The 26,480-nt window shown below is 41.2% G+C and overlaps 1 protein-coding gene across 1 annotated transcript in view; it reads right to left on the bottom strand.

Annotated features, from left to right (window-relative positions):
* The window catches only part of dchs1b (dachsous cadherin-related 1b), a 79,895-nt gene extending 54,366 nt beyond the window's left edge, over window positions 1-25,529 (bottom strand). The window contains exons 1-4 of the mRNA XM_020598420.1: window positions 25,020-25,529; window positions 11,268-12,113; window positions 10,953-11,150; window positions 9,853-10,626 (exon numbers count right to left, since the gene is read on the bottom strand). Coding sequence (XP_020454076.1) covers window positions 9,853-10,626; window positions 10,953-11,150; window positions 11,268-12,095 — 1,800 coding nt within the window. The 5' untranslated portion in view covers window positions 12,096-12,113; window positions 25,020-25,529. The remainder of the gene's footprint in view (window positions 1-9,852; window positions 10,627-10,952; window positions 11,151-11,267; window positions 12,114-25,019) is intronic.
* Between the last annotated feature and the right edge of the window lie 951 nt (window positions 25,530-26,480).

Here is a 26,480-nt window from a genome sequence, read left to right as displayed (position 1 = left end):
AACTGACATTTAATCTGACACATCCTAACACTAAAGTTAAATCACTTTCAACAGCAAGAGAGCACACGGGCCTAACCTCAGCCAGCACCTGTAGTCCAGGCCAAATGCCTGTAAATGTACTCAGTGTGAGGTTAAAACAACACATTGCGACTACTGTTTCACGTCAGACAGATTCATCTTGGAGTCCTGACACAACTCCAACACAAACGCTGTTATGTGTGATCTGACTGCAAGATATGCTGCTATAAAAAAAAAAAAAAAAAAAAAAAAAACCTTTCTGTCATAGTCTTGACAAGAGTTTTGTCCAAATTGCAGGGTGGAAATACTGAAAGGCATGGTGACAGGAGAAATGAATAATCTCTTCTCATTAATAATCAGTTACAGTATGGCTGGTCAGAAAAGGACAGGCCACCCTGAAGCAACTGAAAGTGGCTTGAAGGAAAGTTTTGAATGACCAGAGTATGGAACCTGCACGCTTTGTTGAGAATGTTTAAACTCAAGAGCTTAGAGAAATAATGAAAGCCATTATTGTTGAATGGCAAATTGTACTGGTAGGTATGTTATTAGTGTTAATGTAAGTGGAGCTCTACTTATATTACAGCAAATGTTCTTTCAAAAGGATTTGATGGCTATTTGTGCTGAAATGTTAAATAAATCCGATTAATGACACCTTGGCTGAAAAGGTATAAATTTAAAGAAATTTATGAGGCTGCAATAAACAGAATGGTAGCCTCAAACACGCACTGAGCAGGCTGTCAATTTAAACGGAAAAAATACAGTGAGGTTTATTACTTGTCTCAGGGCTACGCATTAATTAAATAATAATTAACATTAATTAAATTTTTGCTTGTCATGCTGGGTTCAATGAGTCCAGAAGGCCACAGTACAGCAAAACCTCCACAGCTGTTCTGCTGACAGGATTTTGTGATAAAGAAAAAGTTGATAATAAAGCTCTATAAATGAATTTTTATTGTGTCTATTGACTTTCTGTTCCAACTTTTTATCCCCTTTTTAATCATCTCTCCATACGTTGTCATCACTCTTTCGTTCCTTCCCATCTCATCGCAGTTGAAGATTTCTACAGTTCATCAAAACAAATTACAGCAGTTGCCCATACAAACAGTAAAGTTATTTCCACTCCTGTAGTCCTTCCAACCCTGTCTGACAGACCACAGCCAGTGACCGCAAACACACATGCACCCTCACATGCACGGAGACCCACAATGTGGGTTTTTTTTTCTGTGGTTTTAGCTGTGAAGCCCATGGTCCATGGTTTGCTCCTCTGTGCATGCATTTATTATAATTTAAGCATCTACTGTGCATTTAGTATAATCTAATAACAAATCCCGCAAAATATGTGTACAACATGATGTCTCACTTCAGCTCAGCGACACCAAACAGGAATAAATCAAAAGGTAGAAAATGGGAGAACTGGAGGTCAGTGTGGGCAGGTGGAAAGTAGTAAGAGATTCTCTTGTAAAGATTCCACTGTTAGGGAGTGGAAACTATCCTTCACCTTCTGATGTTGCTCTAACCTTAAATAGACACCTCATGGTGAGAACTACCCTTATAAAAGCTGAAGTTCAAAGAAAAGACAATAGGAGGTGCACGCAAGACAAAAATGCATTTGGGAGAATGAAAGTGTGAGACATAAGGAGATCCACATTGAACACGAAATGTTTGTGTTGACCAGTGCGCTTTCTGTGATTTTATGTAGAGCAGGCAAGACCAGCACTATTGTGTCTTTTGTCAAGATAAACGCAACATTAGATCTGGAATACCTTTGGTTCCCTCTCTGCTTTTGTCTCTCAGCATCTCTCCACATTTAAGTTCCTGAGGTGTGAAGGACAAAAAAAAAGCAGAAGGACGAGTGAGATAATTAAATTGATGATTCATTCTGAGAAAACAAATATCTGCAGCTGCACTGTCTTTGACCCCTGAAAGGAAAATAAATAGTGTGAAGAGAACTGGGACAAAACATCAGAAGAACAGATTCAGCCAGATAACAGCTCCGAGGTTGTTGCTACAACACTCTCTCACACATACTGTACGTACAGCAAACTTAAAGTCATGCCCTGCAAAAGAAATCAAAAATAAAAATGAATTAAACAGTTTAAATCAGCACACTATAATGTCTCCGTCAAAACCAACTGTGGCTAGCTCCCTGTAAAGTCGAAATGACAGAATCTGATACACTGGGAAACGAACTCTTGTAGCACCCCCCCCCCAACCCCAACCCTAACCCTAACCCTTCTCCCCACCACCACCTCTAAGTTCTTGAACACCTGCTGTCCCAAACTGAAAGCCTCATCCCAAAGCAAATACAATGTAGACAAATGCAGGAAGCATACAAATTTACACTAACCTAACTCAGCTTGTCATGAAATTAGATTAGTTTGAACTAATGACCTGAGAAGAGCACCAGGATCACCTGTCATTTGTGCACAATGTGCCACTGTGTGTATATCTGCCTGTGAGTTTGTCAGTTGGTTCTTTTCTCTCTCACACTCCAGCGTAGGAATGAGAAGCAATAAGACATGAGACAGTGACAAAATGGACGCCCAGACAGAGATAGAGAGGATGTCTGGGTGGCTGATACATTTGAAAAGAGACACAATGCACAGGCAGCCTAGAAGAGCTGGAATAGAGAGATAGGTGGGAGAGAAAAGACAGATAGAAAGACTATCCTTGTGTGTGTATGGCTACAGTTTTGTCTGTGTTCCTGTGCCTGCAGTTGGTTGTTAAGTGTACTCCACAGATTCGAGGAGCTATCACAACTGTGTTCATGCTGAATGTGTCAGTTTCAGACTGTGGTTAGAAACCATCCGCTCTAAAGGCAAGCGTTTCACTTCACAGTTTTTTTGTATACACTTTTATCCATTGCTGAGTAGATAACTCTGATGACATTCAGGAATTGATAACTGAGTAATCATTCATCAACTCATTCATCAAGAAAATACTGGCTGTTTACTCTGTTTTTCTGCCTCCACACTGGTGATAGCCACGGCTGGAGGCATTACATTTTCGGGGCGTCTATCCATATGTCCATCTGACCCATTGCTGTGAATGTGATATGTCACCTTGTGAGAATTTCTTCAAATTTGGTGCAAATGTTCACGTGGATTCAAGGATAAATTAATTAGATTTTGATGTTCAAAGATCAAGGTCAGTGACAGTGTCTGTCCATTCCCATAAATCTGACTGGTTCGAGGAGGCACACAACCGTGAAGCTGTAATTCTAGTATATCATTATAAATATCCTTTGTGTATCTGTAATGCCTGGTTCAGACTACACAATTTGTTTGTCTGATACGATGGTCACTATGTCAAATACGGCAACGGATAAGACAGACTGAAGGTTGGTACCCGACAGAACACAGCTTGATGTCGTTCATGATTTGGAGGTGCAAGGGACCAGGAGAACAGTGTGTGACACTGTCTGCTTCGGTTCAGAAAAGCATAAAATAGGGTGGGGTGGGGTGGGGTGGGGGGGGCAACCGTAGACCTGTCTGTGTGTTGCATGAAGAGGGCAGTTCCTATGCCCTACGCCTGTCGTGTCGAGCTGAAATCAGGCTTAATTCGTGTAGTCTGAATCAGGCATAAGTCTTATAGGCTGTTTAGTTTTATAACATTTTATACAATAAATGACAGATCAATAATCATCAGTCTGAAATGATTCTGTATTTCAGTAAGAAGGAAGGCAAGAGTGCTGCATGAATGGATTTACAGTAAATAATAATCGTGTTTTGAAAACCGCTTTTGCATTGTAGATGGTGCATTGAGAGCACAGTTCATACTTTACTGTAGTTTATTTTATTATTTTCTATGAATTCTTTTTTACAAGCTATTGCATGTCACTGCACAGGGGACACGGAATAAAATACTGTACGATTTGGTGCTTCGAGGTCCAGTGCTTACAGTAGAATTGAGCAACATCCACAAGCAGCACAGTACAAAGAACAAAAACAAACTTCTCTTACTCTCTGATGGAAGACTGATTCCTTTAAAATAGCAGATGCAACGATAAAGTTGCCAAGACCAGTAGAGCAGCCATAAGGGCAAAAGCCCATGAGATGTGAGGTAGAACAGATGAAAAACAGAATGGAAAGCAAGACTTAGATGAAATCAAGAAATGGAACAGAAACTTGTCATACTGGAGAGATGTAGAAAGAAAGAGGGTGAAAGAAGAAACCCCCTCACTGCCATATGCTACAGAGTACTGGGCTTAATGAGGCATGAGGCCATCCTCGCCACGTTAGAGCGCACATGACTGAACACTGATAGGTTTAAACCACAGCATATGCCAACAGCTAGTATGGAACCAAACTACTGCTTCTGAGAGTGAAATAAAGAATAATTAACCCAACCTGGGTCGCAACCCAGTAGTGACCAAAGAACTGAAAAATGCTCTTTGATAGAGAAACATGTCAAGAACAGCAGAGAATCTGGTCTGACATGCTGCCTCCAAAATAAGTAAGTCAGTTAAAGTTTAGACACTGTTCAAAGTTAGCACTAATGTGAGATATAGATGTAGAGTTAGGCTTCTTTAAGGAGATACTACCACCATAATGTTAGGAATGTAGAAAGTTTAAGTTTGTGTCTAAAACTAAGATGGATTTTGTTCATGGCATCTGAACCTCCGGTAGCAAACAGGTGATGAATCCATAGTGAGTGTTAATGGAAGTTGGGAGACTAGTTCACATAGCAGACACACCATCCTAATCCCTTGTCACATGCATCCTGTCAACATTTCTGGCAGCTGAGAGATGTGCAGTCAGTGAGAGAGAGCGGGAGAAAGAGATAGGAATACAGAACGTGCGAGAGAGTAAGCGTTGCAGAACAGGGGCCAGCTGTTAACAGCATGAAACGATTCACCAAATTTTCATTCTCCTGGTATCTGTTTGCGTGTTAACCCAACCATTTGTTATAGCTTATCACCTGCTTAAGGAAACTGAGACCTGTGGTGACAGTGATCGCTCCAACGTGTAGCCTCTCTTTACTCAGCTATTGATCTTAAAAAAAATAAACACACTGACAGATTAATTAAAACACGCAAGACAAAGTTTCAACAGAGCAAGGCCGCATTAAAGAACAGCTGCCACTGTACAAGAACAAGCAGGAGGGAAGGCATCAAGTGGACAATAAATTTCATCTTCCCTCAACATTTTCAAGCTTAATAAAAAGTAGAGAGGGTGTGTGTTGCAAGCCTGGGCTGCAGGGGAGCATGCAAGCTCCAAGTGGAAGCTGTGGTTTGGTCTGGCTCTGGTGTCCACGGGGGTGGGGCAGGGGCTTTTTATTGCATGAGAGTTCTTGGGCTGAAATCAGAGGACCCAGAATTACAAAGGGTCTATGACTGTGCATAACAACAATAATCATTTTAAGGGGGGGATTATGTCATTATTCATGTGTATGATTGGTCAGTTTGTTGCTAATTAGTTGTTGACACTGATTGGTCAGGTGTTGTCACATTACGAACTGGTCTGGTGACCTCCTGAGTGAAAAAGGTATCATGACAGAGGCATTATCTATGACAGTGAAGCAAACATCTAGGAGACATGAGAGGAGTACTTAGGCTCAAAAAGAGAAGAAAAAAACAAGAGAAACTTTAAAAAAGTACAGAGGCTAAATGGATTTTTCAAAAAATTTTGACACAACAAAGCACCGAGTGCAATTCCTGTGGCTCTGGTAATATTACTCCAGAACTCTATGGTGGCTAGCGCTACATTTAGCATGGTGCCTTTTGTGAGTGATATTAACCAAGAAGACAGCAAGAAACTGTAAAGAAAAACCAGACACCGGCACTACCTGGTCTAGACACGAATTCAAAAAACAACTGAAATAAATACATCGACAGCAGGGTCACCTACTGGCTCTGAATAGTGTTTGCTGTTGTGCCAAACTGCTGGAGAAAGATGTTTGTGTTATTTCAGATGTTATGAAGTATACTGTATTAATGTACAGTACGATTGTTGTGAGGCCTGACTTAGCAGTTTCACTCTGTGCAATGGTAAATCCGTTGCATGTGGTGATGATGGAAACGGGCCAGCAGACAGAGCTCAGGGGCCTATGATAGAATTAAATCACCCCCGGGGTTTGAATCCGTGCAACACCAGCAGGACACCGGTCTGGTGTGGCAGGAAGTTCAAGCTGAACACCTTCCTGTTTTTAGTGCGTCACCATGGTTTATCAAATGTGATTAGTCTCAGTGTGCGTGTATATGTTTTAAATATGATTAGTCTTTCCTTATAGAGTTATATAGCCATGGGGACGCTGACTTTGGACTTCACACCAAAACGGCTGATTTCTCTGACAGACAGAGGTGCTTTGTTTACATACGTGGTTTTGTGGGAAGTTCAGGAGGACTAACTCCACCTGTCAAAAGAAAACGGTCTGCTTCCAATAAGTAGTAGTTGTTTTTTTTATTTCAGTCACCGCTCCACAACATTCTAATGTTCTTTTACAACTTTCTCTTTTTACCTGATACCAGCAAGGGCTGCTCCATAGGTAAACTCTGAATCTCTATTTACTAAAAAATGTGGTGACTAATGAGACTGGAGAGAAATGTGTATGTTTATCATTCTGTCCAGAATTTTGTACTGTGAAAAAAAAAATAAAAATGCAGCGTCTGTGGGCTCCTAGTGTTCATTGCATGTTTCAACTTATTTCTCTTCATTATTTCTTTTTGATTATTATTATTATTATGAATTTCTTCAGCTACGTACTGTACGGACATGCATTACAGTAACGGTTTACTGTTTTCTCCATCTTTTTGTGCGTCTCCCAGCAGAGCACATCTGTGTGTCTGTCGAAATGATTGAGAGTTGTTTAACAGGCTTGACCAGGAGCCCACATGGTGAACATCACAGAGATGACTCCCCCTCTGAAAGGGAGTTCTTAGCTTCAACGGTGTACACAAGTACACATGCACAGATGTAGTATGACATAAAAGAATGGACTCACATGCGCTACATTCCATTGTGTTGCTTTGTTCTCTAGTTTAATCCCAGTTCAACTACAGTGTCTGAACTAATACACTGGCAACCCTTTAATATATTTAAACATATTTTCCTGTATTTTTGCTTCCTCTAGCTTGCAGCTCTTCTGCTGATGTCTGTTGGTGCTGCATTTGAGTGTTTGCAAGAATGTGCATGCCACTCTTTGTGAGATCAGCTGTGCCTTCCCAGTGGGCAGGTTATGCTGGAAGTGTCACTGGGTTTGACAGAAGCTCTGCACAACCCACACAGGAAATAAAAGATGCTTAGTCTCTGAAAAACAAAGATTATAACCAAGAAAAACAAATAAAAAGCAAGAGAACTGAGATTAATCAACTCAGTGGCACCAGTTTCAGATAGGCCACATTCAGATCAGGTGTTTCAACGACCTTTACATGCCATTAAAAGGTTTTTTTAAGCAATTAACATGATGCACTATAAATATGCTTGTCAGTTTTCACCGCCAGCTACAATTCACGTCGTTCTCATGACCTCTACCAGGATATGAACCTGAATCAGACGGATGTACAAACACACACACACATTCACACAGTGGCAGCATAAGGTCTCCTGCATGAGAAATACTTAAAGGAAGTCGGGGAAGAGGAAAACAGGGAAACCAAGAAATAAATAACTTCTTTGTGTCATGGCTCCACAAACAGTGCAACACTTTATAGATTACTATTGTGGCCAAACTGATAAGAAACTTCCTACACACTAGCGTAGGGTGTATAAATGTGTATGTATGTGAATGGAGAATGAGAGAAGGCAAAAGACACATTGTGAGAAAGTTATAGAAAGAAACAACAACAGAGCATAGATTTAGAAAAATGAAAGAATGAGAGGAAAGGAAGAGAGAAAACTGAAAACTTAGGTAATCCTGATTGGAATCACTACCCCTTACCTTATGAGCATTTACTTTACAGTATATCCCACTCCTTCATTCACATTCTTTGCCATTCCATCTGATAATACATTTACTTGTTTCAATATGATTTCCCTCATTTTACAGAGTGATTTACACAATTTTCCAATCAGCCAGCCAGGCCAGTATTATAATTTCAAAAACCAAATTGTGATTGTTGGCTATTGTAAATATTGGTACAATTGTGAGAACATTCTGCCTTCGTCTCAACTTTGTTCTTGACAAAATCTGATCATCAGTGCCAAGTAACATCACACAAAAATGTAAACTGGCCCTACTGGGCCAGCTGACCCAATTCTTCACGTTGCAACTATCTTGACAGAGTAAAATACCAAATGCTCCACAATCTTGACAGTTGGTTGGCAGGCAAACTGAGAAAATACAGAACAAATCAGGAACAGCATCCATTAGACTACGAAGTCAGGTTCGACATCATTTGTGTGTGTGTGTGTGTGTGTGTGTGTGTGTGTGTGTATCCTGTGAGTGACCATATATTCCACTGGCCCAGAAAAAAAAGTTTACTCAACCACCATTATCCTCCAAATCACAGCCCCTGTGGAGAGACTCTTGCCCAGGGAATCTTGGCTTGGCCCGTTGAGCCCTGAGGACTTTACCGAAATGAGCTAATGAAGCCTTATTCACTCACTATGGCAAACTGGAAAACCACCCGCGGTGACTGACTAGTGTCAAAATAACTGTAGGATTAGAAAAAATACTGTTGCAACAACTGGAACTGAGGTCCAGAGGGTTCATTTAGTTGGCAGAGGGATATAATTCAACAGAGCAGCCATAGGAGCAAAGTACAGGGTTTAACAATTCAGCAACACATAGGTTATAACTGTGATTGTAAAGTCACTTCAGAATTAAAAATGTTAAGGCTTCAGTCAGTCCTTCTGCACCTTAACAGACTCTCACTTCCTACTTTTTATTTCATATCATTCCTCTTCATTACATTCCCTTACTTCTCTCATGTCCTGGCTTCCATAAGAATTAGGCCCATGTGCCAGTTTCCACAGAATACCAGCCAGCCATCCTTTCCAAATTCATGTGAAATGAACCTGCAAGAACATAAAGTTCAACTATTTATCTAACTCCAGTGTGGTTGGTATGAGTAGGGGCTCAAAGCATTTTATTAGGACCACTGCACTTTTAAGTTGAAGCAACATGTTTTCCTGAAAATACTTGAAATAGCAGGAAACAGAAATGTTTCCTTTTTTTCTGTTCTGCTTCACAGCAGAGAGGTAAGACCTATCCTGTATAAAGACAGTTGGTCTAAATGGTGCATGATGCCAAGTTAAGATGCAGCTGGAAGACAAAAAGCCAGTCATCCTTTTTCATTTCTCGGGAGAGAGGTCCTCCTTATATACATGAGCTGCTGGAATCAAGATGAAAGCAAGACAGCCAAGCTGCTGCAAGTTAGTGCACTGATACCAAGGGCTCACCCTACGCTGCTGCCTGGGTTACCATGGCAACACTGTAAGGTGAGTGAGAGGACATACCAGCACAGAGTAAATCTCCGCACAGTAGCTTCAGGAATGCAGGTGAAGTCTCACTCAGTACGTTTCCCTCTTTTTCCCACTGCATCACCCTTTTCTAAAATAGGACTTTGAGAATGCTTCTCACTTCAGACGTGGCTTTGATTTCCAGACTTTTACCAGGAGAGTAATCAGAGAGGGTTTAAGGTGAGGGTGTGAGTGAAAATAGATAGTGAATAAAGAAATGAGAAAAGAGAGAAAGTGAATTCTTGGTTTGGGCTGCATAAGTAGCACAATAGTGTTACGGCCAGTGTAGAGCAAGACTGAGCACAATAACATTTAAGAATGGCAGTTGTCCTACAGAGTAGAGGGGAGTACTGCAGAGACACAGAAGAAAAGACAGATTAAAAAGACCAAGACAGAACAAAGGAAAGAAAACTTTTTCTAGGGTTTTTCCTACCTCTAAGAAGCAGGTCCCAGCTGGGGTGTTCTCTTTGATGGAAGCATTGTAGAAGTTGCTGGAGAACACAGGTGTGTTATCATTGACATCCTGCAGCACAATGTCCACCTTCGCTGTGGATGACAAAGGCGGGCGGCCGCTATCTGTTGCAACAACGGTCACACTAGGTGCTGGTTCTGATTCAAAATCCAGAGCAGCCATGGTGGTAATGATCCCTGTGACGGGGTCAATGGAAAACCAATCAGAGTGAGAGTTTTTGCCCTTGAGGAGGCTATATCGCACATCCCCATTGGGGCCCTGGTCCTTGTCCCTGGCAGTAACCTGAAGAACAAATGATCCAGGATGCACAACCTCAGGAATAGTTTGTCTGTAGGCCTGCTGGTCGAACAGAGGAGGGTTATCATTGATATCAGTCACCTGAATGGTGAAAGATGACTCTGCCCTGAGGGGAGGCGTGCCAGAGTCTGTGGCCATGACCCTGAGATCATATGAATCACGCTCCTCTCTGTCCAAGACTTGGTCAACATATATTAGGTAAATGATGCTGTCCTTGGTTGTAAGAGCAAACTTCCCGTCTCCACCCTCAAGGGACACATTGACATTGGCGTACTCTCCATAGTCTGGATCAGTGACAGATATGCGAGCTACATACTGCCCTGGCTGGGCTCCTTCTGAGATTCTTGGAGAACCGTCCTCACTGAGGAAGATGATGGTCATGGTGGGCTGGTTGTCATTGTAGTCACGGACATGGATAGTCACAAATGCATTGGTCACCTGTGAAAAGACAGTGGTGCATGATTCATGTTACTTTGTGCTCAAACAAATTAGTTTCAAATTATACTAGAGATACACTTTGGCTCATTTCTCATTTTGCTTTTAACTGGTGAAACTTGGATTACATAATCAACTAGACAGCACTCAGAGATTCCAAACCTCTGTCAAGGCAGATCACTGTGCTCTTAATGCCATTACACCTAAAAACAATGTTCCCATGGCAGTTTGACCCTATGCTCCTTTGACCATGAAAATCTATTCCATGCATTTGGAATCTTTACCAGTGTAAAAGTTATTCAAGAAAAATATTTCTGTAATGTGCTTACTTCTGGGTGGCTGGCGTTATCTCTGGCCTGGACCACCAGTTCATGGACCCTCTTTACCTCATAGTCCAGAGGTCTATTCAGAGTGATGACCCCTGATTTAATATCCATGACAAAGAAGCGGTCAGGATCACTCTGACGCCGGTTGATTTCAAAAAGCACTAGACCATTATCGCCCTCATCCTCATCTGTTGCAAACACCTATAAAGACAAGAAAGTCAAATACTGAGATTAGTATTACGTTGGTGAATGTGGATTTATAGAGGTAAGATCTATTACTGAGGTAATGAATCTGAACACTGATGACATCTGGCTAACCTGCAGGATGTTACTTCCTTGTGGAAGACTTTCAGAGATAATAGCATGGTATCTGCTCTGATTAAAGACAGGTGCGTGATCATTGATGTCAGTCACTGTCACTTCCAGGGTCATGGATCCTATTCTTCTAGGTGAGCCCCCATCAAAGGCCTCCAGGACCAAGGGGTATGATGAACGTTTCTCTCTGTCCAGCAGCCCATTGACCACCAGGTCCAGATACAGAACCTTGTTAGCAGCTCTCTTGGTCTCCAGTCTGAATGCCTGGCCTACATTGCCCTCTCGAATAGCATAGCCCTGGGTGGTCAGCTGGTCCTGGTCCGCATCAGTCGCAGGCTCCAGGGAAAACCTTGTCCCCACTGCTGTGTGCTCAGGGATCTTAAGAACAGCTTTCTTTTTGGGGAACACAGGTGCATGATCATTGATGTCATTGACAGTGACTGACACCTCAACAGTAATGCCAGTCACTGTCACAGCAATAAAACTGTAGTGATCCCTCTGCTCACGGTCCAGACGGCGCGCAGTGGTAATGATGCCTGTGGTTTCATCAATGTTGAGATCATTGCCAACACCTGTACCTTCATGATCAGAGATGAAGTAAAGACTTGCTACTTCACCAGGTGGTAACCCAGCACTGATGTCACCAACGATGGTCCCTGCTGGCTGCTCTTCATCCAGCTGAAGTTCCAATGCTCCAAGGACAGTTGCCGACTGAATAAGGGCAAGGATGATGCAGAAATAAAATAGTGGCTCCCATCGCCAGACACCTGAACACACACAGGGTCCATTGGACGAAGCCCTCCATCTTGACCCTTTACTTTTTATAGACATGGCTAGCCTGTGCTACACCTGAAAAAAAAAAAACAGAGAAAGGGAGGAAAATCAGCCACAAGTCAAGTTCAGATATATGTGAATTGAGCAAATAAAAAGCTTTTTCTTTTCATTCTCTAATAGAAATCGTCTTTAAAAGCACTACATGAAAACAACTAGTTCTGTCTACTTTAAATCTAACATTTTTATAGTCCAGAACCTATATTAAAGATGATGCCTGATGAATTTCAGCTTTTTTCTACCATAAAATGGACATATATAACTTTTTGGAAAGAATTCAGCTGGATCAGGAAGATATGAAAGAGCATGAAAATTGAAGTCTAAGTCTGTCCAAGATCCACACTGGCTTAAACCACACAACGGACAGAATCTTAAACTAGATTTATCGGAGGGTTAACACATTTTATTCACTGGGTGATAACATTTTAAAGTGTCCAGAGTGGTCACACAGTGGAATTCCAAGGAAAAACACCTTCAAGACACTGAACAGGCTCTTTGTAACAACACAGATAACAATAGAAAATACCTACACACATTCCCACTCACAAATGCATGAAATGTAAAGAAAGTAAGTCTGCAGCTGCTTCAGCAAGGCCTTCACAGAGAAAAACAGACTTTTAAGACTGTAAGCTTAGCCTTTATGTTTTTGAAACTCTAAATCACGCACAGAACAATAAAGATAATATCCTCCTCATGCTAAATCAATCTTATAAATCACAGACTGGATCTAATGATGAACAGATACACATTCTGCAAATGTCCTCAAAGTCATGCAACAGCTGGGGTCACACATTTCTTTCAACCAAAAAAAAAAAAAATTATGTTTGCTTTGACCTAGTGTGGCAGAGGGTTAGTAACACTTCATCGGATGGCACAGCGATTGCGAGAAAGGCAATCAGAGGAGTTTAAAGGCTATCTAAAATGAACCTGACACTTCCTGAGTTAACCTGCAGCAAACCCACCATCTGGTACTTCAAGCTAATTAAAACAAATACCAGTAATTATTTGCTAATGATATTTGACCCAGGTTAGACCCACAATACTTTCACATACTACCGTAACATTCTGGCAATATGCCCATGACTGTTCTGGCAAGGTTAGCCTGTACAACTGCTCCAAATCCTCACAAGATATTGTACATACACATTTACCTCCTGATGAGGTCTACAATATTTAGATTATGAGAATGTTTATTGAGCATATAACTCTTCAAAACATCCTGTAATGAGGAAAACCATCCAGCTCCAACATAACTCATTTATCATAGTTTGAGACTAGGGATGGTGCTTTTCAACAATCGTCTACTTCGATATGAACATTAATACCTAATCTCTTTGGAATGTGAATGTGGATTAGCTAATGTTTAGTACAAATGATCAAAATTATAAATATGGGATGTGGGCAAAGAGCCAGTAGCAGACAGATTAGTTGTCAGGGAGGGTGCTGGCCCTTGCTTGCCAGTTGTATTCACCCACACAATCACTCCCACAGTACATATATAATCTGGACAGTTAACTTTAGGAATGTCTTCCACCTCAAGAGAGAACGCCAGTCTGCTGCTGGCTGCAGTATGTGCACATATGTTGAACTGAAATATTCACACTCAAACACATAAAAAGACCACAGACTGATTGTCTTCTTGCAGACTGATGGCATGGATGACTACTATGCCAACAAGTGGATGAAAACCACCTTCTTTCTAGTTCACATACATTGTTTCTAATCAGCTAATACCAGTCTGTTTTTTAATGTAAGATTTAGAAGACTCCTGAAAGTGTTTTTAGAGTGTCCATAAAAAAATAATTTGACCCTAATGACCCTGACCTTCTGCAGTAGTTTATGAGGCCGCTGAGAGGGAGAGATTACTAAAGTGTATAGCTCCACTGGGACACGGAGCAGGACACTGATACTGGCCCTACTTGTATGGTGGCTGACCTCTACATCTTGTCCAGATGTAGAGCTCGGAACATTTGCTGCACTCTAGAGATGGGAAATGTCTGCTGAAAACATTCTGATGGACCATGGCATCAGAGATGGCCAATGGCATCGTTCCATCAACCATCTCTACTGCACTCCTGCACAAAGAAGAAAGCAAGGCTAAGACTGAGTACAGTCTGCATGCACAGCCCTCTTTTGTTATAGATGTGTTTGTCTATGGGACTATCTTGAATAGAGCTGATGGAAAAAAGAGAGAGAGAAGTTAACATAACATGTCTGGTAGACATAATTAGGGGTGTGATGATGAAAAGAAGCCCTTCTACCGCTGAAAGGGAAATTTAGAGTCAGAGCTCAGTCTTTTTGAGATCCCACTCTGACAAATGAACCCAGAGAGTACAGTACTATAATAGCACTGTTGTAAAAATGCAGTCATTGAGAACACCTGGGAGAATTAAAAAAAGAACAAAGCAGAAAAATGGAAAGAGTAGATTTAGGACACAATAGAAAAGGTTCAGTAGGAATGATTACAGCTTGATTTAGTTTGACGGCTGTATTCTCTTTAGAGCCCACTGACCTGTGTAGGAGAAACCTATGATTAAAAAATAAAGTCAGAAAGGGTGTATTCCAAAGTGCACAAGTGTGTTTGTGTCTTGCGACATCCTCTCTCCCTCATTGCTTTAATTGAGTGCCAGTGAATGGTTATACTGATGAACAGATCTCACCGCTGCAATCTGTCCCTGTCAATGAGTAGTCGGCCTATGACATCATCTCCCTTTTGACTTGTGCTGTAACACACTTGTGTTTACCATAGAAAACACAAGCTGAGGAGGAATGGAGAAAGCAAGGGATAAAATACAGCTCAATGCTGAAAGAAATACTGGCTTCAACAGATGGCTAGTGGAGTGAAAGACACACCTGATTCACTCCCTCTAGTGGCACTACTTATAACAATGCTTTTCATGATGTTTCTACTATTTTAAGTGAATAAAGTAGAATAAAATAAGTCAAAACAGCAAAAAATAAGTTTCAACCTGTTTGGTTACCATGTTTTTTTCTACAACTGTCTTTGTAAGCCTGCACAACACATGTGTATTCAAACAGTGACATCATCTCTGTGCGACCACACTGACAGACAGGGCATAGCCCAAGGGCTCCATGCAGTCTCAGCCACATTATATCTGGCATTGCACCCCCATAATCTGCCTCTGCTGTGTGCAAGCCTCAAAGCCTCAAATGCATGGGCCTCCACTCTTCAGTTCTGTTGCCATATAATAAAAAACCATAATGTTTTCTGTAGGATGTGACCACTTAAAGTAGTACAGTATGCGTATGAGGATGTGTGTTCATGCTGTCATATCTTAGTAGAGAGGAACAGCTTGCCCTCATGCAGTGCCAATTGTAAACAGGCCTCTCTGTCTCCTTATCCTTCCCGTGTCCCCACCTCCCAACTTCCCTCAGTCCATCCCCTCTAATGGATTTAGCAGGTCCAGTTGGGCACACCATAGCTACCCTGCAGCCAAGCTAAACAGGAGCCAAATTCACAAATTTCCAAGTAAAAAACAGCCACTCCATACTGCCTCCATCTCAGCCTGTTTTTTTGTGCTTTGAATGAACAGCACAGGGTTGCATTTACCTAGTTCTTCAGTAGTCTGGCAGCGTATGTAGATAGTTGGCAGCTACTTGTTCAGCCCTGCAGAAAAATCACATTGGCCAGATTGTGTGAATGTCAGTAAAGCCAGACTGGGGAAAGAATAAAGGGAAAGACTGTCAAAATGAAATGAATATGTTAACAAGTTAACATCATAGATACACCTGCCTCCAAGACAGACAACCTCCCCCTTGCATATTCAAGACCCCTACTGCAAAAATCTGATTCATGAAGGACTTTTTACATCTTGCTCTTGTAACCCATGTTATGCATGTACTCTGAATGATGTTAAAATACTAATATAGTTTTTGGTGCTGTTTAAATGTGTAATTAATTTCTTTTTCCTGACTGTTCTTATGGGGTTGCTGGAGAAACACTCAACCTGAAGTTGAAAGGTTAGGGCAGGTTTGTTGAAACAAACTGCAGTGGTGAAAAAGTTTTATGAGCAGAAGAAGAGAAGTCTCAGAGACTGGTGGGGGTTAGGGGATGGAGGAATGCCTTGCGTCTCGGTTTTCATGTCATTTGTGTTCTGTGTGTGTGTGTTTAGGGTACGCCAACTATGACCCCTGTCTCTCCTCGAGTTGCCTTTCCCCAAATCTCTGGATACAGACATCCCATTTCTAGCCCCCAGCTGTCACCACCACCATGAACATGTGTGCACGGCTGCTGTCTGTATGTATATTTGAGTCACCATCTATGCATATATACATCCGATTCCTCAGTTCCTCTTTCACTTTTTCATCCATTTAAGAGTCTAAACTGAAGATGGATATCAGTTTCAATTTATTTTATTAGCCGGCTCACTTAAAACAGAATCAACACTGATCCAGTGATTCCAGTAGGTATCACAGTACCAGTCCCTCAGACAGCCAGACGACCACTGTCGGGACAGCTACACACACACACACACACACACACAAACTGAAGCATACATGTATGTGCTTTACCCCAGCACTATCAATACTAATACTACTGCATGTAACAACAGTTCATGACTGTGTTGTTTAACTAGGTTACCTCGCCCTGAGGACGCCTGCTGCACTTAAGCATAAGCATAAACTTAAAGCTCTCCTAACCTGTGAAACCCAACCTATGTGGTTTGTGGAAACCAGTAGTGCAAGTGAGTTTGAATTAATTATGATGAAGTGAAGACTGGTTCTTTGGCAGAGTGATAACTAATCCACACTATGAAAGGGAAGGTGAAATAGAAGTTGTTAAAACTAATTTGAGGTCATGTGTCTTGTAAGACAATGTTTTTCAAATATGATCTTTACTTAAGAATCTTTTAATGCCACTCATTATTTCTTATGCAATTCAGGACTATAAAGAGATTATAAACTCTGCTAAAGATTAAGCAAGCTTTATTTATAATCCTGTGCATGAAACGCTACTCTGGAGTTTTATTATTTATTTGATACATATTGTCTATGTGACATCAGTGAGGCTGCAGAGAGGGAGGGGAGCTCTGTGCCAGAAGCCCACAGCACATTAAAGCCTACGTTTTGTTTTTTGTTTTTTTGTTTTTTTTCCTATATTGCAGCTTTTGCTCTATTTTTGTAGAACAGAACCAAAATTAAAGATACTAGCCTTGTTTTGTTTACTGTATGTTGATTGCATGTGAGTTAGTGCTGTTCCAGTCCAAAGGTATTTGGAAAGTGAGATTTTTTCTCCAGCTTGTTGGCTCCATACTCTCATTAGGATGTGAAGTGATGCAATGAAAATTACATTCAAGTTCTGATTTGTTTAAGTTTTATTCTCATACATAAAAGATCAGTCCTGGCTGCACACCACTGTGTGTGGCCCCATTTAGGGGCCAGTGCAATAAGATATTATTCAGTAAGTTTTGTTATATCACATCCTATTCTTTGTTGTGAATATTAATTAATCGGAGTATTTACACTGGACTATATATGAGTAATTTAGCACTAATACAAGTCAAGGCTGCTTGATGCTTTCAAATTAGCCTCACTTCACTTTGCTGCTGTAAGATAGGCATGTTGCACTTCAATTTCAGCATTTCTCTACTAACATAATTACTCATATCCATGAGGACATTAAGTGGAGAAAAACAACTACAGAAGACTCTGAAAATCTGTCACAGCAGCAGCAGCATTACAATTCAAAGCTGATGTGATGACTCAGATTTGTTTATTTACCCATACAGAGGATGCCATGCTAGAATACAGTCACACACACTTACAAAATGCACCGGCCCCCTGTGAGAAAACATCCTAGATTTTACTGCCCGACAGCCCATAAGGAGAAAGGGAACCACATGCTCAGAGATGGAAGGAGCAGAGGAAGAAGTTGAAGAGATGCAGAAGAAAGGTTTGATTCTGAAAAAAAACATTGCATCAGTGACAGACACAGAAAAATGAAATAGTTAAAAAGTCCGAGTGCGTGCTGAGACACACACACACTGAAGATACAGCTGAAGGTGATTCATTAACGTCTTAATTTTCAAGGCCACACTGCCAAGTGTCTGTGCAGAGTATGATCATTTGTTTTAGAAGGAAATCTGAGTAAGTGGAATTCAAAGAATGTAAAAAAGAAGAAAGCGTGTGATAAAACAAAAGAAGAGTCAAATAGCAGAGTCCAGCAGCCAAAATAAAGGATGGTGTGCTGAGATGTTCTTGAAGGTGAAGCAGCAGCTGCCATCTACCATCATTCATCACCCCTCCCCATCAGAGCATGTTTAATATCCCACAGGGGCCAAACCATGTCCAAGCCCCAGTCAAACATTATTACTTCACTGGTGAAGCCAAAATAAATAACCTTATAGTGGCAAACAAACTGTTTCTCTATTCATGTTTGCATTTTGAGCTCTGTCTGTGAGGAGAACACCCGTTCAATCCTCTGTAGTGAAAAGCAAAACTCTGACTGGAAGCAATTAAACATCAGGAAATATTCTTATCAGTACTGAATATGGAAGACATTATAGTGTACAGACAAGTACATAATGACTCCATTTGGCTCCATGTCATTCTAAAGCATGTTGCATACATAATGTGCACAAAGCTGTGGTAATTTATTAGTGGAAATTATTAGAAGTTAATAAACAGTGTGCCTGCATGCGTGTTGTATATCTAATATGACAGCACTTGAAAATCACTATAGTTAGATGGTAATGTGGCTGAGCCCAACCTTTACCCTAACCTTAACCCAGTCATAACTCTAAACCTAAAACTCTATAATGAATGTGAGAACTAGATTTTTGTTCCCAAATGCAAGGCGAGTCCCCTCATGTGGTGCTTTGAACAGACATTTGTCTCCATAATGTGATGGACACATTAACAAACGGAAGCAGGGGAAACGTTCAAAGTCAAAACACTCAGCTAATAACCAAAACAAGGTCAGGAAAAGGGAAACCAAAGACCCATCTTGTAACTTAAATGCACGCACGCACATACACATACTCACACACACACACACACACATTAATCCCTTTGCATTTCACTCAGTGAAATAATTAGCAACATGTCCTAACAGCAGACCAGGCATTAACTCATATGAGGCTGTTTTGTTTCAGAAGACATCGATATTTATCAAAGTGATGAGCTGCCTTGTTGAAGAGGTTACCAGCTAATTGAACAATTTTTAGGGTGAAATGACGTCAGTATTATGAGAGAAATGTTTGAGGCTCAGCTCCACTGTGACAGAATGGGACTTTGGGAAACTATCAAAATCTGTAATTACTCATCTCTAGCTCAGAGTATATGACATTGACTTGGCTTATTAATTCTCCATCAACTCTGTGGTTAGTGGCGCACCAACAGCTGTTCTCTAGGAGGATGCCTTTGTATCATATTACTCCATTATATTTTTGTGGTGAGCCTGGGAATTGCATCTGTCTGTCTTTGTTTTAATCTGCTGTACAGAGTTAAACAGACATATTTATTAGTTAGTAACGATCAAATGAAATCAGGATTAAAAAAAAATAGAGATGTGATGGATGGGTTTGAGCATCCAAATGAAAACATAATTCTAAAAGGATCAAGAGCACTTTCATTATCTGACAGAAATCCATCCATTATCTATACCGCTTATTCCTGAATAGGGTCGCAGGGGGGCTGGCGCCAATCCCAGCTGACATTGGGAGAGAGGCAGGGTCCATCCTGGACAGGTCGCCAGTCTATCAGAGGGCCGACATGTAGACAAACGACTACACACACACTCACTCCTACGAGGAATCTAGAGACGCCAGTCAACCTAAGATGCATGTCTTTGGACTGTGGGAGGAAGCCTGGATTACCCGGAGAGAACCCACCCAGGCACAGGGAGAACAGGCAAACTCCACACAGAAAGGCAAGGGGCTGGACCGGGCTCGAACCCAGAGCCTTCTTGCTGTGAGGCGACAGTGCTAACTACCACACCACTATACAGCCCTATGTGACAAAAATATCAATGGTAAATAGGTTTTTGGATATTTATAAAGGTCTCTCCTTTCATATCTTTCTTCTGGCCAGCTTTGGTTTCCTCCTTTCATCTCACACCACCCACATTCATCCAGCCTCTGAATCCCTTAACTTGTATAACACATTGCTCTACCTGAGCCACTCTCAGTTTGAAGTTACCAGAAGCTCAGATCATCTCACTTACTTCATTAAAAACACATGAGATGGTGCAGAGACAGGCTCCCTCTTACTCTCTGTTCAGCCTGTTAGCCTCCGGAGCTTAAACACTTCTCATCCATCAAGCACACAGATGGGCAGCAGTTACCACATTTCATTCATCTCTGCTCAAAGCCATTCCCATCGATCTCTTCATGTGACTAAATAAATTCAAACATCACTTCATTCAGAAAGGTGAACATATACGACACACATGTCTGCCTTGTCTCCTCGGCAGGAAAGAATCAATAAAAAGCACAGAGAAGAAATGTCTCTATTGATATTCAAAATAACAGACTGATATTTAGCACTGAAACCATCTGTCAATCCACTTGATAGTAGCTTGACAATTAATATATGTAAAAATGCCAAACACCTGCTGGTTATAGCCTTGCAAATGTGTTTTTGTTTTATTTGTACATTAAATAAATTTGAGTTTTGGACAGTCAGATTAAAGGTTGATGGAAACAGTCATTAGTTGCAACCCTAATGACATATCTCTATCCGTACATGAGTGCATACATGCTTATATGCATGCGCAGACAGGCTTCTTCCATCCATCCAGGTCAATAACAAGAAATGCAGAGGTCCAGTGAGCTAGATCCACATGGTGTCACAGGGTCAACCCACAGGGAGAAGCACAAGATGGGGAAACTCATGAGAGCACTAGGCCTGGTCTGGCTATGCTGGCTATTTTGGATCCAGTTTTATTATCCGATTTAAAGATTACTCTGCAGCAAGTCAAGACATTTGAAATTTGGTATTTTTGATCTGCAGTAGAACTAGTCCAAAAGCTGTCTCCCCATAGTCTTGCAGACAGTAACAACTGTAATGCACGGTAAAGATGTTTCTTTGTTGTTGTTGTTGTTGTTTGGCCAGTGTCTGTAGCCTTTCCCTCGAACTGACCTGATCCTTACACTTGCAGGATCCCAACATCTTGGACAAAGAGCATGAATAATGATGAAAGCTTTAGAGCTGGGCCTCAGAACAATCAAAAATTGAAGTGCACCGACTCAAAGCTCCAGCTAGTCAATCAGTCTGCATCTGACAGGGGAGTCCAGCCATTTCCTTTGATTGGGTGAGTCAATCATACAGTAATAGTTTCTCCAGAGCAACAGATAGATGGGTCTTCAGACTGTATGTTAGAAGTTAAGATCTGTGTTTCCCCTGGGAAAGACTACGGTACACTGTTAGGAAAAAATTAAGCTTCAGTCCATGCTAAAAGAGGAGGTATGACTGGATGCTTACGTAGCAAGGTTTGAATCATGTTGCTAGAATTTATTTAACAATAACATGTTTCTATAGCCACACGTGTATAAATTTGGAATTCATTTTACATTAGATGAGCATTCAAAATACTATATCTGCTACTATATTACAGAAACCAACCTGACAAAGCTGCATTTAAATTCCAGTGTGATTTTTTGCACCGCTTTTCTTGCGTGTAAGCAAAACACACTATTTACAATGATCTAATTAAATTTCATGATTATAATCATGGCAAGATTGCAGACCTGAGGCTGCCATGACAACCAGGAGGCCCTGAGGGTTCATTTAATATAATGTGGCGCAATCAGCAAAGGGGATTCCTTATCAATGTGAATCTTATTTTGTGACTTCACTATTAATTACTATTAATAGCTGCCTGACCTTGTGGACAGATGATGCAAACAAAAGGGGATTTTAAAACTACTCTCTCACGCATAGCTGCAGATTTACACTGGTTATAGTTTCATATTGCCTAAAAAAAAAATTACATGAAGTTCCCTCAGTATTGAGTCTTTGGTTTATGTTATGTCTAAGATGGTGGTCTGGGAGATCCCGGGCATCAGCATCATGCAGTGAGTGAAAGATGGAGAGTAAATATTTCCACTAGCTACTTGTGGAGGCAGGGAGGAGGAAAACAATCTTATTTATGTTAACGTTAGTTTTTAGTTGGCTGTCATCTGCTACTGATTCATGGCCAACACAGTGGTGAGTGTGTCCTGTTTCTATACTTGTGAGGACAAACCACTATCTTGACTGTGTTGTTTTTAATGTGTTCATTTTGCATTTGCTGTATAGCACTTGGTGTTAGGAGTAAGAATTTGGTTTAGGTTAATGTACAAGACAGTTAGGAATATAGTCAAGTAAGGTAAAGTTAGACTTGTAAAGGAGTGTATGTTGTGTGCATGCTTATTTGTGTGTTTGTGTGAGAGAGGGAGAAAGAGGGAGAGCGAGCCTCTGAGTCACTTTCCGATATTTGTACTCAGACGCTGACTTCCCAAGCATAAAAACAAAACCCAGGAAAAAACTGTTCTGGGATACAATTAGATTTTAGTTTGAGCTGCAACATTTGGGTGGAAAGATGCTTTCTGTTTTTCCCCCTCATCCTCTTTCTTTTGGCAGTCACTTCATGATTTGTGTTGGTGAGCTGAAGCAGACATTACACAAAAGCCTTCACTCTCAGCAGTTTTTTTTTCTGCAATATTGTACATGTAGAGTCTTTTACTTAACAATTCCAAGTCAGACATGTGACTTTGTGAGAATTCAGTTAGAGGATAAAATCAAGAATTTGACTGTCAAAGCCAAATTTTTCTTTTATGGGGTTTTGTGGGAGATAGAAAGAGGACAACGGTATACACAGTACAAGCTCAATTTCTGTGACAATGTGGGTGGCGAATGCACAATTTGATTGCACTGTATATCTCCAGATTTTAAAGTAAACTCTCATGATTTCTTGAGATTTGCAAAAGAATAAAGCATCAACTTGGACATTTCCTTACTGTGGTGCCATTATAATAAACAAAACTACTCCCTAAAGAAAGTGGATGGTCTAAGTTTTCATTATATAAATAGCAGAATAAGATGCAAAAACAAGTCCCATATGATACCATGTTTCTGCCAACAAGCACTCCAGATAATTCAACTTACAATGAGCCAAATGCATTTGGAGGGTAGTAAGTACTGTTTAGTCACCTCCCCTAAAAATTACAAAATGAAGTCATTTAGCTGATGCTGCTGCCTAAGAAGGCTGTTTGTTTTGAACATGGTCCTGAAGACAATCAAGCCAGTACTGTATCATTCTCACACACTGAGCTGCACAGAACCACATTAAGTGCACGGGACACAAAACGATATTTACATTGCTGACAAATTCAACACACCTGAACTGAAAGAGCAGTCCTCTCTGCCTTGACACACTTGTTATAAACAGTGTTAAAACACAAGCAGAAATGGCTAATAGTAATATTTATTATCACTGCTCTGCTGGTCAATTAGTTAAAGAGGAATACAAACAATTTTCACAGGGAGGTTGTGGTGGACACCTCAGCTGCCACAATCCAACCCAGCCATCACAATATCAGATTCATTTATAGTCTTGGCTCAATCAACTGGAATTCCACTGTTTTATCCTTTAAATATTAGCATTATGAGTTCATGTTTCAATCCTGCTCCTGTAAAAGAGACCTTGCCCCTCTTAGCAGCTGATGTGATGAATTATAAGTTGTTTGGACAAACAAGCTGTACGGTCTTACTCAGTTGCAGACACCCCAGTAGATATCCATATGGTTCCTGTTAAAACATGTCTTACTGCACACCTCACCAGCCCACAAGAAACCAAACCTTTACAGGATGCAGACCAAAGGCTGAAGCTAAGGCTAATATACTATTTAGTTGGAGCATGTGGGACCAACTATGTATGTCATTTCTTGTGTGTTTAAACATACTTGGGTAATAAAAGTGATTCTGATCATGTAGAGATTCATATCGTTCCTTACAACTGAAACCCAGAAGCTGTGGGTGCCAGTGGACACCAGATATGACGAGGATAACAATTGTGGTTAGGTGCTTAAATATGCCTCTGGGATCCCATTTTTAGCTTTGGCCATGTAAACATATACAGACAGAAATGGCTGCTATAATTACACCTCATGTTACAAAAACAAGAAAGTGTTTGCTACCTAAAATTGTCTTTCTTTCTCTTATTTGTTTTATGTTTGAGGTTTAATACAGTGCTTCGGTGATGTTTTAGTCCTGTTTCCTTAATCACACAGTTAAGAGGAAGCCAAAAGCATCAGCACACAGACCTTGCTGTAGCTACCGTAATGGTCTCACCTTCTCTAAAACACACAACGCCCCTTCAAATTCTGTCCACTGTAGTGATGCCTTGCAGCTATCCTAAAACCCTGCACAGTCACATCAGTTGGTGTATCCAGGAAATATCTGCTGGCCCACTTTGTGCACTTCTTGGTGTTCCCCATTCAGTGGTTCTGTCATCCTTCCAAAACAAAATATATTCACTCAAAGTTGCCAACTCCAGGGAAGAAACCACTGACTTACTCTTATTAAATAGTTCCATAAGACATAATGAGTTTATATAACCTCCTTTACATGTTCACCATATAATTTAAATAGGAATACTCTTTCCTTTTTCCAAACCTCCCTTTTCAGCTGGCTCAGCTGTGAATGGTAATTTAAAATTAATTTCAGCCTCTGTTGCATCACAAAGACTTATTGATCTTATAGCATTTTATTGTAGTCCCTCTACTGCAGTCTCTCCACATCACAGTAGCAGGGGACCTGCCACCAGCTCATGCATGCAAGGTGCAGATGTAGGGTGTACCCCTATGGAAAACCAAAAGCTTCCACCAAACAAAAGCTCATTTCTCTACCTTTATCCCTTACTGATCACAGGCATCAGTAAACGTGAACATGCAAAGTGCGAGCAGAGGAGCTGTCACTTACATTCATCTGACCCACTCTGGATGTGCGCTCTGGATATCCGCTCCACAACCTGATTAGTATGCAAACGGGTTTCCAGTTGCCCCCTTAACGTCAATCCACCAGGACAAAATCTTGAATGGAGCCAGGAGGGCCAAGCGGACTAGGTTTTGTTTGTTTGCTTGCTTGCTTGTTTGCTTTTACATAATATCCACAAAAATGGCAGTGGAGCCAATTCCACAATCTGTTTAATCCCATACACCGGTAGACTGGGTTACTCCCCCAGCCAAGGTCTTTTTGCGTCTCCGTGTCAGGTGAGCGCGTCTGAATCAGCTGGAAGCGCCACAATTTTTTGCTGCCTGCCGCAGAAAGGAGCCGTCTACAGCTCTGCAGTGCTGTCCCCGCTCCTAAGCGTTTATCTCCTCTCTTCTCTCTGTCAGCATCCAATCATTCATACACGGCGCGTGTACAGTATGTGCGTGTGTGTGCTTAAACAGACCCGCTACAAGGTACCGTACACCTCACCGACTGAAAACCGACTGGTCCGCCACAAGGCCCAGCCCCCTACTCTTTTCCACACCCTCCCCCGCCTCCTCCTCCTCCCCTCGCCGCCTTGACTAATTTATTCGGGTAGCTACACAAAAAGGGGGGACAGAAGAAAGGGAGGTTGTGGAATACGGTTGAAAGTGAGCAGAGAGAAGGGATTGGAGAGCAGATTTTGGTGCCCCCCAGCTCCCTTCAGTGGAAGTAGTGTTTGAAACAAAGGAGTGCACCATGCGCCATCAAAAGAGGTGTTTATCCCAGCATGGCACATTGTGCATGGAAATAAGTCTATTCACGTTTTTCGTGTGACATGGTTTTCAAGGGCACCACGCAAATGTACAAAACCATAGAGGTCCCTATACATTTAAAGAATTTTTCTATTTTATCTCTTTTACATTCACTGAAGAATCATTAGAAAAGTGTCATGGAATTTGGACAAAAATAGCCGTTTATCAGGTTTATGCAAAGCATTTGTCACATGCACGTTATTTATTTTTAATATAAAATTTCATGTTGATATATATTAACAGCCTTTAGGTAAATACAGGTATATAGAGTCATTTAAAATGGCTTTAATATTGGAAGTTGCACTCAAGGTGTTCATTTTTATTAAGGTTTTATTTGGATGTAAAAGTTTAAGACTATAAACTGAGGGAGGAAACAGCAGAGCAGACTGGGCTAAAACACACACACACACACACACACACACACACAGAGACACACACGTTTTGTACTGCTAGGATCAGCAAGATGGGAGTCATTCATCACCCCAGATTTTAGGTCAGTCCTCCACCTGCATCACTGAAGCAGAGCAAGGGAGGAGATGTGGAGGAGGGAGCGAGGTGGATGTGGGAAGGGATGAGGGGCAGTAGACAAGGACAGTAATCAATCCATCTCTTCTTGCTTAGGAGACCACATGCCCACTGAGTGTTTGTGTGGTGC

This window comes from Monopterus albus, unplaced genomic scaffold, assembly GCF_001952655.1.
Source record: "Monopterus albus unplaced genomic scaffold, M_albus_1.0 scaffold38.1, whole genome shotgun sequence".
Taxonomy (NCBI): Eukaryota; Metazoa; Chordata; class Actinopteri; order Synbranchiformes; family Synbranchidae; genus Monopterus; species Monopterus albus.
Note: the sequence above shows the minus strand (reverse complement) of the source record. Positions and strands in the feature narration are given on the sequence as shown.